The following is a 14,506-nucleotide window of genomic DNA, read 5'->3' as shown; positions in this document are numbered from 1 at the left end:
CCGGAACCGAACCGGGAACCATTTTCTCCCAAACTTAAGAACCGGAACCGGATCCGAAATACAACAATACGGTTCGGATCTGGCGGTTCCGGTTTGGTTCCCCGGTTCTGGCGGTTTCAGAACCGTAAATTGCTCAGCCCTAGAGAAGAAACCCAAATTGAACGAAAAAACAAGATATTTTTTTACCCAAATAAACTCATCTATTAACAAAAATAGGTTATAACTAAAGAGTTTGTAGACTAGTGATATCAAGGTTTATGTATAGATGATAGTACTCCTCTCACATTGTGGACAAAGGTAAAGATTTAGAAGCAAAAGTAGAGGCGATATCAGATGTTCAAAAAGTATAAATAGGTCATAACCCATAATTAACAAAACTATTGTTTTTTCTGGGGTCTTCAAAAGCACCATAACTAATAGTCTGTATTTTGTCTATTCGGTTCTTATTACAAGTAGTTTAATTATTACTTTTTCTATATAAAATGATTTGACTCTGTTATAACTTTACAGTTTGGACATGTAGAAGTCTACAAGACAACTTGGATGTGTTCCAAACCATCTATAACTTTTTATTATATTTTTTTAATAATGTGACACTTATTTATCTCATAGTTTGATTAATCAGAAGACAAGAGAAAAGACCCGTTTGCCCACGGTCAGTGACTCGTTATTTTAATGAGAATTAATCATTTGATTATCATATATAATTGCATATATCCTCTTCTAAATCTTCCTAATTGAACTTTTTACTGAAAGGTACTTTGACTTTAGACTTAACAAGTCAAATAGTTCAATCTATCTATTACATCATTTAACTCTGTCTCAGGGGCAAGAAAGGTCAACAGTTGAACCGGGAGAACCAGGCTCTGTTGACTGAGTTGAAGCGGAAACTCAGTCAACTGTTCAAAACACCAACTCAACCTCCAACTCATTTCCAGTTCCAGTTCCCAGAGAGAGAACAAATCCAGCAACACCAAAGCGCAGGATTTGCAAGTTTTACAAAACCTTGGTTGTCAACCGTGTTTTGTTCCTAAAATCTTGGTGGGAAGTAACTAGTCAACATTCAGTTTTCGGTCAACACTTTTCTTGACATTTATTCTCCAGATCTTAAAAAAAATACAGTTTTCTTGACAAATAAAAAGAATGTAGAAAAGTAGAGCTATCGGTTTGTCATACATGTGTTTTGTTCCTAAAATCTTGGTGGGAAGTAACTAGTCAACATTCAGTTTTCGGTCAACACTTGAGAATGTTTGGTAAAATGCCTTGAAATGATTGTAGGCGATATCTATGTCTTCCTTTCCACATATCTCTCTTACACTGCACTCATTAAAAAAAAACCCAAAATATTTAAAAAATATTTCTTGGTAACGTATCATTGTATCAAAACGGGTCATTTATAATGCAGGTCGGATTTATTACCTGTGCATGGAAAGCTGAGGAATGCCACAATCAACCGTACGGATACCAATTCCAGAAGCAAGTATAGGACCTATAGTGGACCCACATCCCATATCGTTTCTTACCACAAAGTCCTGCATATAAGGTCAAACAAATTTAGTTGGCTTCTTGGAGATTACAGAGGGGGTCCCGTTTCGTGCACTTTAACTGTATTAAAAATTAACGAAAACACTAATTACAGTAACAAATAATTACCTGAGTTGGAAGATTATGAATTTTACCGACTTCTTTAAAAAGGAAAGCAGTCGTTCCACTGGTGGCATAGCGTTGATTGGCATTATGCTTTATCACGAGACCCTTGTGCAATTCTGGTCGATGGTGTTCTTCGTGCTTGTCCATAAAATTAGGGTGAACTCCATGTGCCATGTCAGCAGAAACTGCAACAAGATATATTTTGTTCACTTGAAGTGTAGATTCTAATACCTTATTACACACGTTGATGCAATATAAAATAACAAAATGAAGTTTCTACGAGTTACAAACCAAGAAACGATTGACGAATTGCACGTTCAACGATGCTCTCCCTAATGTACTGATTAGCCAAGGAGTCGATTATCCGCTTCATGGCTTGAAACATTGTTGGTGCACCAGCACCTTGCATTGAATCAGAACCAACCTATACAACAGTGGAAATGATTGGTATCAAATCTTCGCATTTAAGTTGAGTACTGTTCAACAGTAAAAAAGCGGGAAATTGAACTGAAGTACCTCTTCATTATCAAAAAGTGCTACCATTCTAATTGCATGCTCGGCTGATAAATCTTTGGGCCCGCATGAGTCAACAAGAGCTCTGAGTGCACAAAAACTCGAAGCAAGATTGTCTAATCGTCCAGAAAATATAAACTCGTTGTTTGCACCTCCAAGACAGCTAGGCTGTGTATCGCATATGTTTAGTTCAATGTTCGCTATGTCATCAACTTCACACCCCAACTCCTCTGATAAGATCTAAAATTAAAAAAAAATAAACCATTAAACAAAATTGGTACAAAAAGCAACCATCTTTTCATCAAGAGTAAAATGCCATTTTCGTCCCTGAGGTTTGGCCACTTTTGCGACTTTCGTCCAAAGGTTTGTTTTATCCGCGTCTGGATCCAAAAGGTTTAAAATCTTGTCATTTTCATCCGACTCGTTAACTCCATCCATTTTTCTCCGTTAAATGAGGGGCATTTCCGTCTTTTAGACATTTTTTATTAAAATAAGAAACACTATAAGAAATAAAGATTCACCTCTGTTGACTTTCTACCCACCCAAACCCTTTAATCATCACCAAAAAAATGTCTAAAAAGACGAAAAAATACCCATGACTTGACGTTAAAAAATGGATGTAGTTAACGAGTCAGATCATAATGGCAAGATTTCAAACCTTTGGGAGTTTGGGTCTGGATGCGGAAAAACAAACCTTTGGACGAAAGTCGCGAAGGTGGCCAAACCTCATGGACGAAAATGACATTTTACTCTTCCATCAATAATACACCCAAAAAAACATGATTTCTATTACCTGCATGAGTAGAGGATGATGATAGGATTTACTTTTATCTTTTGCATCTGGGGATGCATCGTCATGTTTTGTTGCTAATAATGGGTTAAGGTGAGTCTCCAAATTAGGCTTAAAACCGTCCTGGTTAACCGTACTATAAGAAAAACAACAAAGAGATTGAGCTAATGAATATATTATTATATTCACATATATAGTTTATTCTATAAAGCAAGGAGAGAAAATAGCAAACAAACCGGTCAAGATGAATGGCAAGTGTAGGCACTCGTAAAAGAGGTCTTTTGACTTTGACTAACTTTTGTTGAAACGAGCCGTCGCTGGCTCTCAATATAACTCTTCCAGCTACACTTAAATCTCTATCAAACCAAGTATGCCATAATCCACCACCATACGTTTGCACATTTACCATAAGATAGTTGGATTTCGACAGTGCAGATTTCGGCTTCAATTTCAGACACGGGCTGTCGGTGTGTGCGGCAATTACATAGAAACCATTACCAACAGAGTACCTGAAAAACTGAACTATTCAATAATCAAAACATTAACCTAATAAAGGTAATAGAAAACTAAACGGTGAACGAAAACAATGGTGAATCACTTTTCTCCAATGGCGAAGGCAATTAAACAGGACATGTTCCGAGTGAAGAAGTAGCGTCCACCAGGTTTAAGCTCCCAGTCATCATTCTCACTGAGATGATGGAATCCAGCAGCAACCAGTTGTCGTTTTGCTTCCGCTATAGATTCACAAAAATATTATTAAGATAATGATCATTCAACCTCCTCTTATCAACTAGTGAAAACAACTAATAATATTTACACAAGGATTGTGAGATTTTCAACTAGACGTATCATAAATGCATAATGCATTTATCTGTAAATTTATCAATATTCAAACAATATATTTAGATGTAACAAAATTCCAAACAACAGCATTATAATTGCATACCTGTAGCATGAAACTGAGTCCAGGACTCATTGAGATAGTCCAGAAGATCACCAACTATTGATCCACCCGGTCCATTGGCTGGAGAATTCTGCAACAAAAAACTCTTACATCATATTAAAGTATTGATCCGCCCGGTCCATAACTGCAGTAATTATCATTACTATAGTTTTGAGCTATAGTAATTATGCTACAAAAAGTGAAGCATTGGTTCATAAAACAGTAGAGTAATAATAATAGTTATTTGTATGTTTAGCACGTTAAATCTATTTGTATTGATCCTAACACGAATAACGTAAGTGTTCAACTATCAAAAACAGTAACATCGAACAGAATCACTCTATTACTAGTACAATTTTGAGAGTGAATAAAGCGGATAAACAATAATGATTCATGAAGAAATGTAAACGTAACAATTTGAATCTATAAATAACGGTAAGCTACCTCGGGAGTGGGATTGGAGTTGGAGCAGAGTGAAGTAGTGAGATGGAGCTTGCGTATACGAGTGTTGTTCCGTAAGAAATTAGGGTTGCAGAAGAAGGACGATGAATTGGATAGTTGAAGTTTGGATGAGATAGAGGAGGGTTTAAGAACTGATGATGAGTGATGGAGGAAGTGCAGCCGAGCTATGGCTGCCATTGGTGAAGGATGCAAGGAGATCTTCAAGTCAATTTCGTTATCAGATTAAGTTCCTTTGTGTACAAAGTTTAATCTGAAAATATCCAAGGGGCAAAGTGTAAATTATGTTAACAAGGTGATTTGTCATATCATGATTATGATTATTGTATGAGTTAAATCCTTGGTTGGTTTATGTTTTTACAAATATTGCAGATTTGGTTCTAGTGGTTTAATAATTACAAAGTTTGTCTCCGCCACGACCTACAACCACCTCCACCTTCTGAATCACCACCACTTTCACAAACCACCTCCACATCTCCACCTTCACAAACCACCACCACCAATGGAAGCATCTCCGGCGACGACAACCAACCACCAGCAGTAGCAATTCAAGGTTTAAAAAAAAGTCTCTGGTTGACTTTTTCCTACTTTTATACAATTCAGAGTTCTAGTCGATTGAGTTTGTGAATGTTTTGAGATTCCTTCTCAAAAACAACTTATTAACTTATACAAGTCATAAGTTATAAGTTAGAATTTCTAACTTCTCAAAAACAACTTTTTCACATACAAAAACAACTTAAATAAGTTAAACCAAACACTATAAAAACAACTTATTAACTTTTATAAGTCAAGTTATAAGTTGCTCCAAAATAAGCTAACCCAAACACCTTGTTTAGTCAGTCAGTAGCAATTGTTGTTAATTCTAGTTTTCAACTACTTATTGCTGTTAATTCTAGTTTTCAATATGTTTGAATCAACATAATCTAGTTTTGTTCAACGTGTCGTCTTGTATTTTGATTATGTCTCTTGAATCCAATTAGAAAGATTAAAATTGAGTAAGAATAATAGGGGGCTTGCCTGATTTTAATGATCTTAACTATTCGTCGTTAGCCATCAACAGTTTCAACTTTAAAAATGATCACTGGTAGTCTCAACTATTAACATATTGGTCTCTATTGAACCCAGACTAACAGAACCCTAACTCGTTAGTCTCCGGTTGTTGGAAAACGTTTTTGGCCAGAAAAAGGTTCCTAAAGGTCCGATCTAAGGTTATAAAGAGGTTTGAGATGAAAATATTGAGTTTTCTGGCCAAAAAGTTGAGTTTTCCGGCGATATCAATAATTGAGACTTTTACTAGAAAAAAGGTTCCCAAATGTCTGTAATATTGTTACAAAGAGGTTTGGGACGAAAAGATTGAGCTTTCCGGCCAAAAAGGAGTTTTCAAGCCAAAAAACGTTTTTCCGACAACGGAAGACTAACGACATTAGGGTTTTGTTAGTCATGGTCCATTGGGGGCCAATATGTTAATAGTTGGGACTGTCAGTGGTAATATTTGAAGTTAGGACTGTTGGCGGCCAACAACGAATAGTTATGATTATTAAAATTCTATATTCTTTCATTACATGAAACTACTTATCATTTGTTATTGGAATTTAAAAAAATGTTATGTAGGAATAAATATAATGTGTGTAGATTAACTTTTTTAATATTTACGTAAAGCGATTATTATAAAAACTTTCAGGGCCTTTCCCGAGAATTCTTAAAAATCTATAAGTGTGAGATGAGTAGAAAAATTAGGCCCTTAAATTAATATTTTTTTAAAATATAAAAAAACTTAAAATGTATAAAATTATGAGACCCACACACGAGTTTGCCCATAGAAACCAATGATCTTATAAATAATTATATGTGACATAACGTGTAAGTGATAAGTACACAGCATTGTGAGATTGTGATGCATATTTAGCTCGTATGATTAATAGAAACATAAATACAAAAAAGGGGTAAAGTAAAAGTAAACATCCTTAAGGGTCAGTTTGTGAAAACAAAAAAGATAAAGGGTCTTATATAAAATTAATATGTGAACTGTTCTGTTCATGAATAACTGCCAGTTCCAAGACACAACCAAAAGCGAATGTGAGGCTGTGAGCTACCGTTCCCTGAGAGCCAGCCAATGGCGGGAACTGTTCAAACCCTAACCAATCTCCTTAATCCAGTCACCGGAACCCTTCATCTCCGATCTCTCAACTCAAAATCTAACAAACACTCCTTCAATGTCATCAATAACTCGTTGATACTCACGAAGGCTCGTTCGATTACACCAACACTCATCATTAGAAACCACACCAATTCCGATCAGGTTCCTTCGTTTTTATCATGCTTATTATTCTCATTGGAACAGTTTCTTCACTTCAAATTCAATTTGAATTTGAATTTGAATTTATGTAGAATTATCATTTATTTGGTTGTTCATTTTATTGAATTTATGTGGTTTCAGATTCACGGAAATGGCGGTGCAGATCTACCTGCTCGAAAATCTGGTATTTTGAGGTTTTCAGTTGTGGTAGAACCTCTATTCAGTTTCGCATCTAACAATTTTCTTCCGCTAGGTAATATAATACGCTTCGTCTATTTGAATGCTTCAGTTAATTATGATATGTTCAGCCAACGTTATTTATTAAGATATCTAGTATGTTTGATATTGTGCAGCTCTTGTTGGAGGAGTAGCATTGGGCCTTGCAAATCCGGTTCCTGGTTGTATTGCTCATAGATATCAGTTATCTAAAGTTAGCGCTTTTGGGATATTTATCATATCAGGCAAGAAGCTAAGAGTATTAGCTAGTAGCTACTGCTAGCTTTACTCTTAATCAGCTTATTCTCTGCCTTTTCATGATACAGGATTGACGCTTCGTAGCGAGGATATTAGTGCAGCTGCAGAAGCTTGGCCCGTTGGACTCTTCGGGCTAGTATGAACTCAAATTATTTAGTGTCACTTTGGTTATTAACTTGTTATAAGTTTTGTTTGATTTAACTGTAACCAATGAGTTTTAATCACTGTTATAATTAGGCATGATAGAGAAGTTTCAATACTTTTTACATTATTGTCACTGCAGGTCTCTATTTTATTGTTGACTCCCAACCTTTCCAGAATTATCCTGCAACTTCATCTCCAACCTCAAGAATTTGTTACGGGTGTGTTCATCATCAATCATCAGTCATAATTGTTTTTCTTTTCCTAGCATTAACGATTTGCTTATTTGTACTTTTTTTCCTTTAAGGCCTCGCTCTTTTTAGCTGTATGCCTACAACATTATCAAGTGGAGTTGCTCTAACCCGGGTTGTTAATTGTTATAGTAAATTCATTTAATTACTATGAAGCTTTGCATCATTGTATTTTTGATAATATAGTTGACTGTGTTTCGACCCACAAATGCAGCTTGCTGGAGGAAATGCTGCATTGGCTCTTGCAATGACCGTAACATCTAGTTTGTTAGCTATTATTATTGTAAGTAAAAAGCTGTGAACTTATTTTTCTCTGTTCTAAGACTCGAAAGAACTAATTGGTGACTGTATCTTTGTAGCTGCCGTTTTCCATATCGAATCTGATAGCTTGTGGACTAGGGGCAACTGTCCCAACTGGAAAATTGTTCAGACGACTTATCTTCACACTTTTGATACCTTTGATTTTGGGAAAGGTAATAATACCTTTTGTTGCCACTTTGAGGGACCGCATCAAATATCACAAATTCTTAATCATGCAGTGGAAGTATCATGCCCTTTTCTTGTAGAAAGGTAGAACATAAGAGCAATTGTCATGCATATATTGTGGTTTAGACTGTACATATTAGAGTGGGATGACAGTATGAAACCTGTTATATGTTCAGGTTTAAAAAAGTAATTTTTGGTTTCTTGACAGGCTTTTCGGGAATCCTTTAAAGGTAATTTTTCTTTCTCTTCTTAATCTCCATGTTATTTAGATATTTCAATATTTAATGAGTGTCTTCTTAATTCTCGAAAATCATATGTATTGCAGGTTTGGCAGATTTTGCTGACAATAACCGTAAGCTCTTATCCGTGCTGAGTGTATTATTACTCAGTTTGGTAAGCCTAACCTTCGCTGATAAAATTTTAATTTCTTATTCTCATCACATTCTTGGTATGTATTTTCTCATTTAAAGTCAATCTCGCGTTACTAAAAATCATAATCTTATTCAGGTCCCATGGATACAGGTAAGCAGATCAAGGCCCCTGCTTCTAATGGTTAAACCTGCAGCTTTTCTTGTAGTTGTCATCATGGGAATGTATGGTTTTCTTTTCTTTCTTTCTTTTTTTTTTTTTCTGAATCCTCTACACATTCATTTTTTTTTTCTTTTCTTGCTCACCGCGGTGCGTATTTTGTTTTATTTTTAGAAACTTTACAAGAAAATCAGATATGTTATGCATCAACTAATTTGAATATCTACAGACTTCTTCACGTCATACTATTAGGTTTCAATGCAATATCAATACGGTGCCTGTGTGCGCTATCTGGTGGTAGCAAATCGATTTTTGCAAAGAAGGAAAATTCCACTGCCCTGTTACTAGTTGCTAGTCAGGTAACAAATTATCGCTAGTATTTTTTTAATTAACAGTGTCGTAAACTGTTTTTTTTTTAAATTAGTAAGGGTGTAATATTATTTGTAGAAAGCATTACCGGTGCTGGTTGCAGTGGTGGATCAACTAGGTTGTACGTTTGGCGAATCGGGTTTACTCATCATTCCCTGTATTGCAGCACATTTAAACCAGGTTCACCACTTCATTCCGGTCTCTCTTATTGTCCATATACCCAATCAAGAACCAGCATATTGGTAATTTCTTTTATAGCTAACTAGTAAAATCTACGCCTTTTGGTTTAGATCATAATGGGCTCTATTCTCGTAAGCTATTGGAACAAAAACGAAGACTCCCTTGACAATACGAAGGCTGCATAAGACCTAAGTGATCAAAGATGCAACCAAGATTTTTTTTTTTTTTTTTTTTTTTCAGTCGGGATGGTGTTCTTCATATTCGACTCACGTGATCATAACAGTAACTTACATGTCATTACCCATTACCTATTTTTCATGCTTTCTGGTAACTTTATATGTATCTTAGTAGGGTATTATTATTGACAAGCATTAGTCAACTAGTTGAAATTATCAAAATCATCAATACATATTATTCAGTTGACATGTTTTGGGTACATAATCCTAAAAATGGGTAAAGTGTATTCTCACACAACTCCATACAAATCTCATTCTAAAATACTCAAAGCTCCGGAAAAAGCATTAGAAAACCGAATGATACACAAGGAAATAAACACGTTGAAAATGCACTTCTTATTTGGGCAAGCCAGTGAGTGGGTCCAGAAGAGCCTGAGTTTCATCGGACAGCACAACGGGGCCCCCACCAGGTCTCGTGCAGATAAAGTAACTAACATCCCCCTTCGATTTCTGAGCTGGTGGAATGCTGCTATCTTTGACTTCTGGAGGCGGGGTCAACGCTTCCACGTCCTTCATATCCTTAATCCCAGCATCTTTTAGTATAGACTTGTCCCCAATTATGTAGCTATCGAGTCAAAGATAAATAACAATTATCAAACAGATTACATAAAGCCTCTAAATTTTAGCTAAATTTCCATTATCGTACCTGTCTAAATTAGTATCGGATTGTGGAGGGAAGTTGTAAAGCAGCCTCTGGAGCAGAAGTGCGGCAGTTTTCCTGTTGCGTGCAATCATAACCGCATTTGGCCCTGCATCAAAGGTATATGCCACCTGCAGAGCGTCTCAAAGTTAGTCTACACTCCATACGCTCTAATATTACGTATATACATATGCATATGCAGGCATAGATATGGATGTATATACACGTTTGTTATGTTTGGAAAAAAACACAGACCTGAGGTGTTCCTTCTGCACGATTCCATTTCTCGACACAACTGATTATTCTGCAATAATATAACCGTTTCAAGTTAAACTTATTATTCTTGGCTTCTTGTAGTGCTGATTCACAATTAAAACTATTATACAAAACTAGAAACTTACCTATGGGATGTGTCATTCATGTAGAATATAGGAGGGTAAGTGTCAAGGCAGACTGCATGAAACTGATTGCTGTCTGTACAAGCTAGACGCGCAAAAGATGGGAAATCACGGTTTTGTATGGCCTCTTCCATTTGAACTACGCGTTTTGGCACAACTTCCTATATAAACCATGAGTATAGCAACGTATTATATGCACCACAAAACATAGAATGAGATTATTCAAGTACTAAGCATAGTTGTTAATGGCGAATAGCGACAAGGTACCTATATCGCTACATAGCGAATAGCGATAAATAGCGGGGCGCTATTTTATAAATAGCAATACCCTAGAAAAAAATTTAAAAACATTGTATATACGCTATTTTACATGTAAATTTAACAAAAACCTGAAGTCTAGCTATTTTATAGCAATATTTAATTGCTATTTATATTAAAAAAAAAAAATTAAAAGTCGCTACCATCGCTATCTATCGCTACTGACCCTATAGCGAGCCTAGACCTATACGCTACACTATTCGCTATAGCGAGCGCATCGATCACTATTGACAACTATGGTACTAAGGAAATGTGATTTTTATGATCATGAATGATTAACGTAAATATTACCTTGGCTCGATGTTGAATAAGTGCACTAGTTTCAACAGTATCACGCATGCCTGAAGTGCTACTGGTTTCTTTCTGTCGGGCACTTACCTGAAAGCATCGGAAGCAGCATTACCATGATGAAGTGTGTGAAAGTAAGTTACAAGCTCAAGAAGATAAAAACAAATAACATACCACAGCAATGATAATTACAAGTTCATCCCAATGTTTCTCATCTGCAAGTTGAATAGCAAGGCTGTCACTTCCATTATCCTCCTATAGTCAACACAGAGAGCTTCATAAGAACATTTGGTCCCGTAACGAAACACTTGGTAGAAAAAACTAATAACTTTCGAACATTGAATTTTAAACTAGAAACCTACTTTTCCCATGTCCCACTTTACAAATCCACCATATAAGCTGCGGCATGCGCTACCTGAACCTTGCCTGCACATAATTTATACATTATGATAATTGTTGTCATAAGTATTCACTTGCATTCCAAGTGAGTACACAAACTGATATATAGTTACAAACATTTCAACTACAATAATTAATTATACAACAAATACTTATTGTGTTCACATATGAAAGTAAAGGGCCACCATATGTGTGTGATTATGTGTATTAGAACTTAAAACTAGGGGTGCAAATGAGCCAAGCTACTCGAGCTCAGTTCAGAAAAAAACTCGAACGAGCCCAGCTTAAACGAGCTCGGGCCCAAGCCTGAGCCTAAAAACAAGCCCGTTTATTAAACGAGCCCAAGCCCGGGCTTCACTTATCGAGCTCGAGTCGGCTCACGAGCCTATTGTTTATATATATTTTTTTTATTAATATATTAAATATATATTTTAATAATTATAATTAATATTTATAAATTATGAAAATATAACTGAACTATATATAAAATAATATTTATAGAGAACTTCAATTAATTAACAAATAATAAACAAGTCGACCCCAAGCCGAGCTCGAGCTTTCATAAGTTAAACGAGCTCGGGCTCGGCTCGGCTCGTTTGCGCCCCTATTTAAAACATTACGTGGATGCTGAAAAGATTAGTATAACTGCATATCTCTTGGAAAAGGTAATAACTCAACACGAATGCACCCATCAGGACATAATTATTGACCAAAAGATGAACATGAAAACAATATCCAAGCCCTGGAGGCCACCTCATAAGAACCGGAAAAAGGAGAAGTACCTAGCAATAGCGGAAAGTTGGCTATTATCTTCTTTCAGATTCATCAGCTTGGCAAGGGAAAAAACTGCACACGAGTTAAATATCTTAAACTCTAGGCGGTAAACAACATCATGTATGCAATTACTTAGAAAAACTTAAATACTATCAACTAACATAGGAGCTAAACCACAATCATTTAACGTAGCTGCAAGTATGCAATCTGTACCTAGACAAGCAAGACCAGCAGCCGAAGAAGCTAAACCAGCAGCCGTTGGAAAATTATTGTAAGAAGCAATATGCAGATGCAGCTTTTGCCAATCTTCTTTCTTGATACAAACACCTTTCTTCTTGTCCTCTACATCTTGCGCACGCGCTCGAATCTCCCTCAGACAACTTTGAAATCTACCTCCTTGAAGAGATATCTCCTACATCAACCACCCAAAAAGCAACACAAAATTCCAACATTAAATAAAAAAAGTAACTAGACTATTAAATTCAAAGTCACATATCACCAAATGTTAAATCGAAGTTTAATGTAATACAAATTTTTGGGACTAATGAAAAATTAAAAACTACCTCGTTTTCTCCGAAGCAAAACCTACACATTTTTTAAAACTGTTTCACAATAGTATTCATTCAGTAACCTTACCCAAGTTAAACTACCTCGTATTCTCCGAATAAGCAAAATTACAGTTAATCAGATTAAATCAACATAAACTAGAAACATAAACATAAGCATACCTTCCCATTCAACCACATGCGATCTTGATCAAAGCTAGGGCTGACAGAGACAGTGGTGGTGGTACACAGGTGAGATGGATCTAAAGTAACACTGATACTGTCATTGATCGGTAATATCAACGTTTCATCTCTCTTCCCCCAGTACTTAATCACCGCTATGTTCGTCGGTGTTCTTGCGGTCACCATCAATACCCATTTCTCCTGTTCACCACCCATCGTTTGCACTTTGCAGTTGTTTTATTATTCGGAAATAACCAGATCAAGGATCGGAAGTGAAGAGTGACTGGAATGGTGGGTATGGTGTTTCAGAGAGTGATGTTTAGTGAATGTGTGTGTGTGGGTACTTATTTATATGGAGATTTGGAAGAACCAGCCATTGATGACTGACTGCAAGAGTGGGGCTTTTTTTGAGAGTTTTGGAGAGATGAATGGGCCCTTTGACTAGTTTCTTTTTTTATACTTTGGCCACCATGGTTTGCATTATCTGAGATTATGGTCACTTTTGAGTCTTATTTTTCATGAACTTGCCACTTTAGTTAGGAAGGTAGGGCCGGCCGTACGGGTTCAAATGTTCAATCCATTTATGATGCGAAATAACATGTTTGACTAATTATATGTAAAGGGGTTAGATTTGTAATTTTATAAATAGTTAAATATATTATAATTAAAATTCTCGATGATATTGTACGTTAAGGATATTATGGATTTTAACTATCGAGAATTTTTTGTTTGTCATGTTAGTTATACCTTATTGTTTTTTTAGTGTTAAAAGTGTCATTTCATTCATATCATTATACTAAAGATGCCATGTTATTTGTATTATTGACTTGATTATATTTTGTGATTAAGATCATAAGATGGTGGTGTGTTTGTGTAACTCAATAGCGGAGCTAGCCCATTAACTTAGGGGTATCCCGAATTTTTTTTTACCGTGCAATCACACAATGATAAAAAAGACGATAATAAATAAAGTAAAACAAATACCTATTAGAGGTTATTTTTTAGATTGCGGTATTATCTTCACTTCAAAGAATCAACTTTCAACTCCAAATCAAAGAATTCAACTCCCTACTCCCTAGTTTAACAACAAAAATAAAATCTCAAAACCTAACAATTAACAAGTATACAAACTACTAAACTAGAATTATAGATAAACTATAACATCATCATACAATAAATCAACAGAATTCTAGATAAACTATAACATCATCATACAATAAATCAAACTATCAAAGATTCAACGGACAAGAAATCGAACAAGTCTATCGATCAACGCCGGTCAACGGCGACACAACAGCGGGTTTAATCGATTTTCAGGCAGTGAGGCGCGAGCAGGGCTGAATTACTAATCTTCGGCTTATGTCCTGTACTTTTGTTCGTGCGATGTTGATTGTTCGACACTTCGACGTTTGGGTTTCCTTCCAATTTCCAATTGCCGCCCATGCTCATAATCAATGGTTGGCTTTATTATTAATTGGGCTTAATTATTAAACAAGTTTGGGCTTAATTAATAATATCAAGTTTCATATTTTTCTCTTTGGGGTATCCTCGTATATGTCTAAGGGTATCCTATGTATAAACTGAAAAAAAATACACTGCGAATAATGGGCTGACCCATAACCCATGCCACGGCTACTTAAACATT

General features: G+C 35.8%; 3 protein-coding genes across 5 annotated transcripts; 1 reads left to right on the top strand and 2 right to left on the bottom strand.

The window, feature by feature from the left end:
* Positions 1-1,067: 1,067 nt before the first annotated feature.
* Positions 1,068-4,605, bottom strand: LOC110890681 (probable aspartyl aminopeptidase). Its single transcript, XM_022138305.2, has 10 exons — positions 4,341-4,605; positions 3,900-3,987; positions 3,552-3,687; positions 3,190-3,462; positions 2,957-3,089; positions 2,167-2,403; positions 1,942-2,074; positions 1,654-1,835; positions 1,420-1,532; positions 1,068-1,317 (listed from the first exon to the last, which is right to left on the bottom strand). Exons 1-10 carry the CDS (start codon positions 4,533-4,535, stop codon positions 1,212-1,214), a joined length of 1,596 nt encoding a protein of 531 aa, XP_021993997.1. The 5' UTR covers positions 4,536-4,605; the 3' UTR covers positions 1,068-1,211.
* A 1,800-nt stretch (positions 4,606-6,405) lies between these two features.
* On the top strand, positions 6,406-9,411 carry LOC110890679 (probable sodium/metabolite cotransporter BASS4, chloroplastic). Of its 3 annotated transcripts, XM_022138303.2 has the most exons (14): positions 6,410-6,654; positions 6,793-6,904; positions 7,005-7,112; positions 7,194-7,261; positions 7,409-7,487; positions 7,574-7,632; positions 7,732-7,800; positions 7,877-7,990; positions 8,212-8,233; positions 8,329-8,396; positions 8,511-8,596; positions 8,761-8,890; positions 8,979-9,080; positions 9,191-9,411. In XM_022138303.2, exons 1-14 carry the CDS (start codon positions 6,469-6,471, stop codon positions 9,263-9,265), a joined length of 1,278 nt encoding a protein of 425 aa, XP_021993995.1. In that variant the 5' UTR covers positions 6,410-6,468; the 3' UTR covers positions 9,266-9,411. The 3 variants fall into 3 exon arrangements, 1 of the variants encoding a protein (XP_021993995.1); XR_002564686.2 differs by lacking the exon at positions 9,191-9,411 and having other exon boundaries at positions 6,406-6,654; positions 8,784-8,890; XR_004879723.1 differs by having other exon boundaries at positions 6,416-6,654; positions 7,005-7,261; positions 7,877-8,087; positions 8,180-8,233.
* Positions 9,412-9,451: 40 nt separating this feature from the next.
* On the bottom strand, positions 9,452-13,258 carry LOC110890680 (diphosphomevalonate decarboxylase 1). The gene is made up of 10 exons (XM_022138304.2): positions 12,862-13,258; positions 12,347-12,545; positions 12,142-12,205; positions 11,323-11,386; positions 11,135-11,215; positions 10,964-11,050; positions 10,358-10,515; positions 10,212-10,260; positions 9,963-10,087; positions 9,452-9,881 (listed from the first exon to the last, which is right to left on the bottom strand). The coding sequence occupies exons 1-10, from the start codon at positions 13,075-13,077 to the stop codon at positions 9,653-9,655; spliced, it is 1,272 nt and encodes a 423-aa protein (XP_021993996.1). The 5' UTR covers positions 13,078-13,258; the 3' UTR covers positions 9,452-9,652.
* Positions 13,259-14,506: the final 1,248 nt, after the last annotated feature.

Source organism: Helianthus annuus, chromosome 14 (genome assembly GCF_002127325.2).
Source record: "Helianthus annuus cultivar XRQ/B chromosome 14, HanXRQr2.0-SUNRISE, whole genome shotgun sequence".
NCBI lineage: Eukaryota > Viridiplantae > Streptophyta > Magnoliopsida > Asterales > Asteraceae > Helianthus > Helianthus annuus.
The sequence above is the reverse complement of the archived record's forward strand: the minus strand, read 5'-3'. Positions and strand labels throughout refer to the sequence as shown.

Coding starts and splice junctions, on each gene's coding strand:
- LOC110890681 (XM_022138305.2), bottom strand. CDS start 4,535: ATGGCAGCCATAGCTCGGCTGCACTTCCTCCATCACTCATCATCAGTT. Junction 1,836..1,941: donor AATTCGTCAATCGTTTCTTG/GTTTGTAACTCG, acceptor ATCTTGTTGCAG/TTTCTGCTGACATGGCACAT. Junction 1,533..1,653: donor TTCATAATCTTCCAACTCAG/GTAATTATTTGT, acceptor CCTTATATGCAG/GACTTTGTGGTAAGAAACGA.
- LOC110890679 (XM_022138303.2), top strand. CDS start 6,469: ATGGCGGGAACTGTTCAAACCCTAACCAATCTCCTTAATCCAGTCACC. Junction 7,991..8,211: donor TACCTTTGATTTTGGGAAAG/GTAATAATACCT, acceptor GTTTCTTGACAG/GCTTTTCGGGAATCCTTTAA. Junction 8,234..8,328: donor TTTTCGGGAATCCTTTAAAG/GTAATTTTTCTT, acceptor TATGTATTGCAG/GTTTGGCAGATTTTGCTGAC.
- LOC110890680 (XM_022138304.2), bottom strand. CDS start 13,077: ATGGGTGGTGAACAGGAGAAATGGGTATTGATGGTGACCGCAAGAACA. Junction 10,088..10,211: donor GTGCAGAAGGAACACCTCAG/GTCTGTGTTTTT, acceptor GACGCTCTGCAG/GTGGCATATACCTTTGATGC. Junction 9,882..9,962: donor TCCGATACTAATTTAGACAG/GTACGATAATGG, acceptor TTGACTCGATAG/CTACATAATTGGGGACAAGT.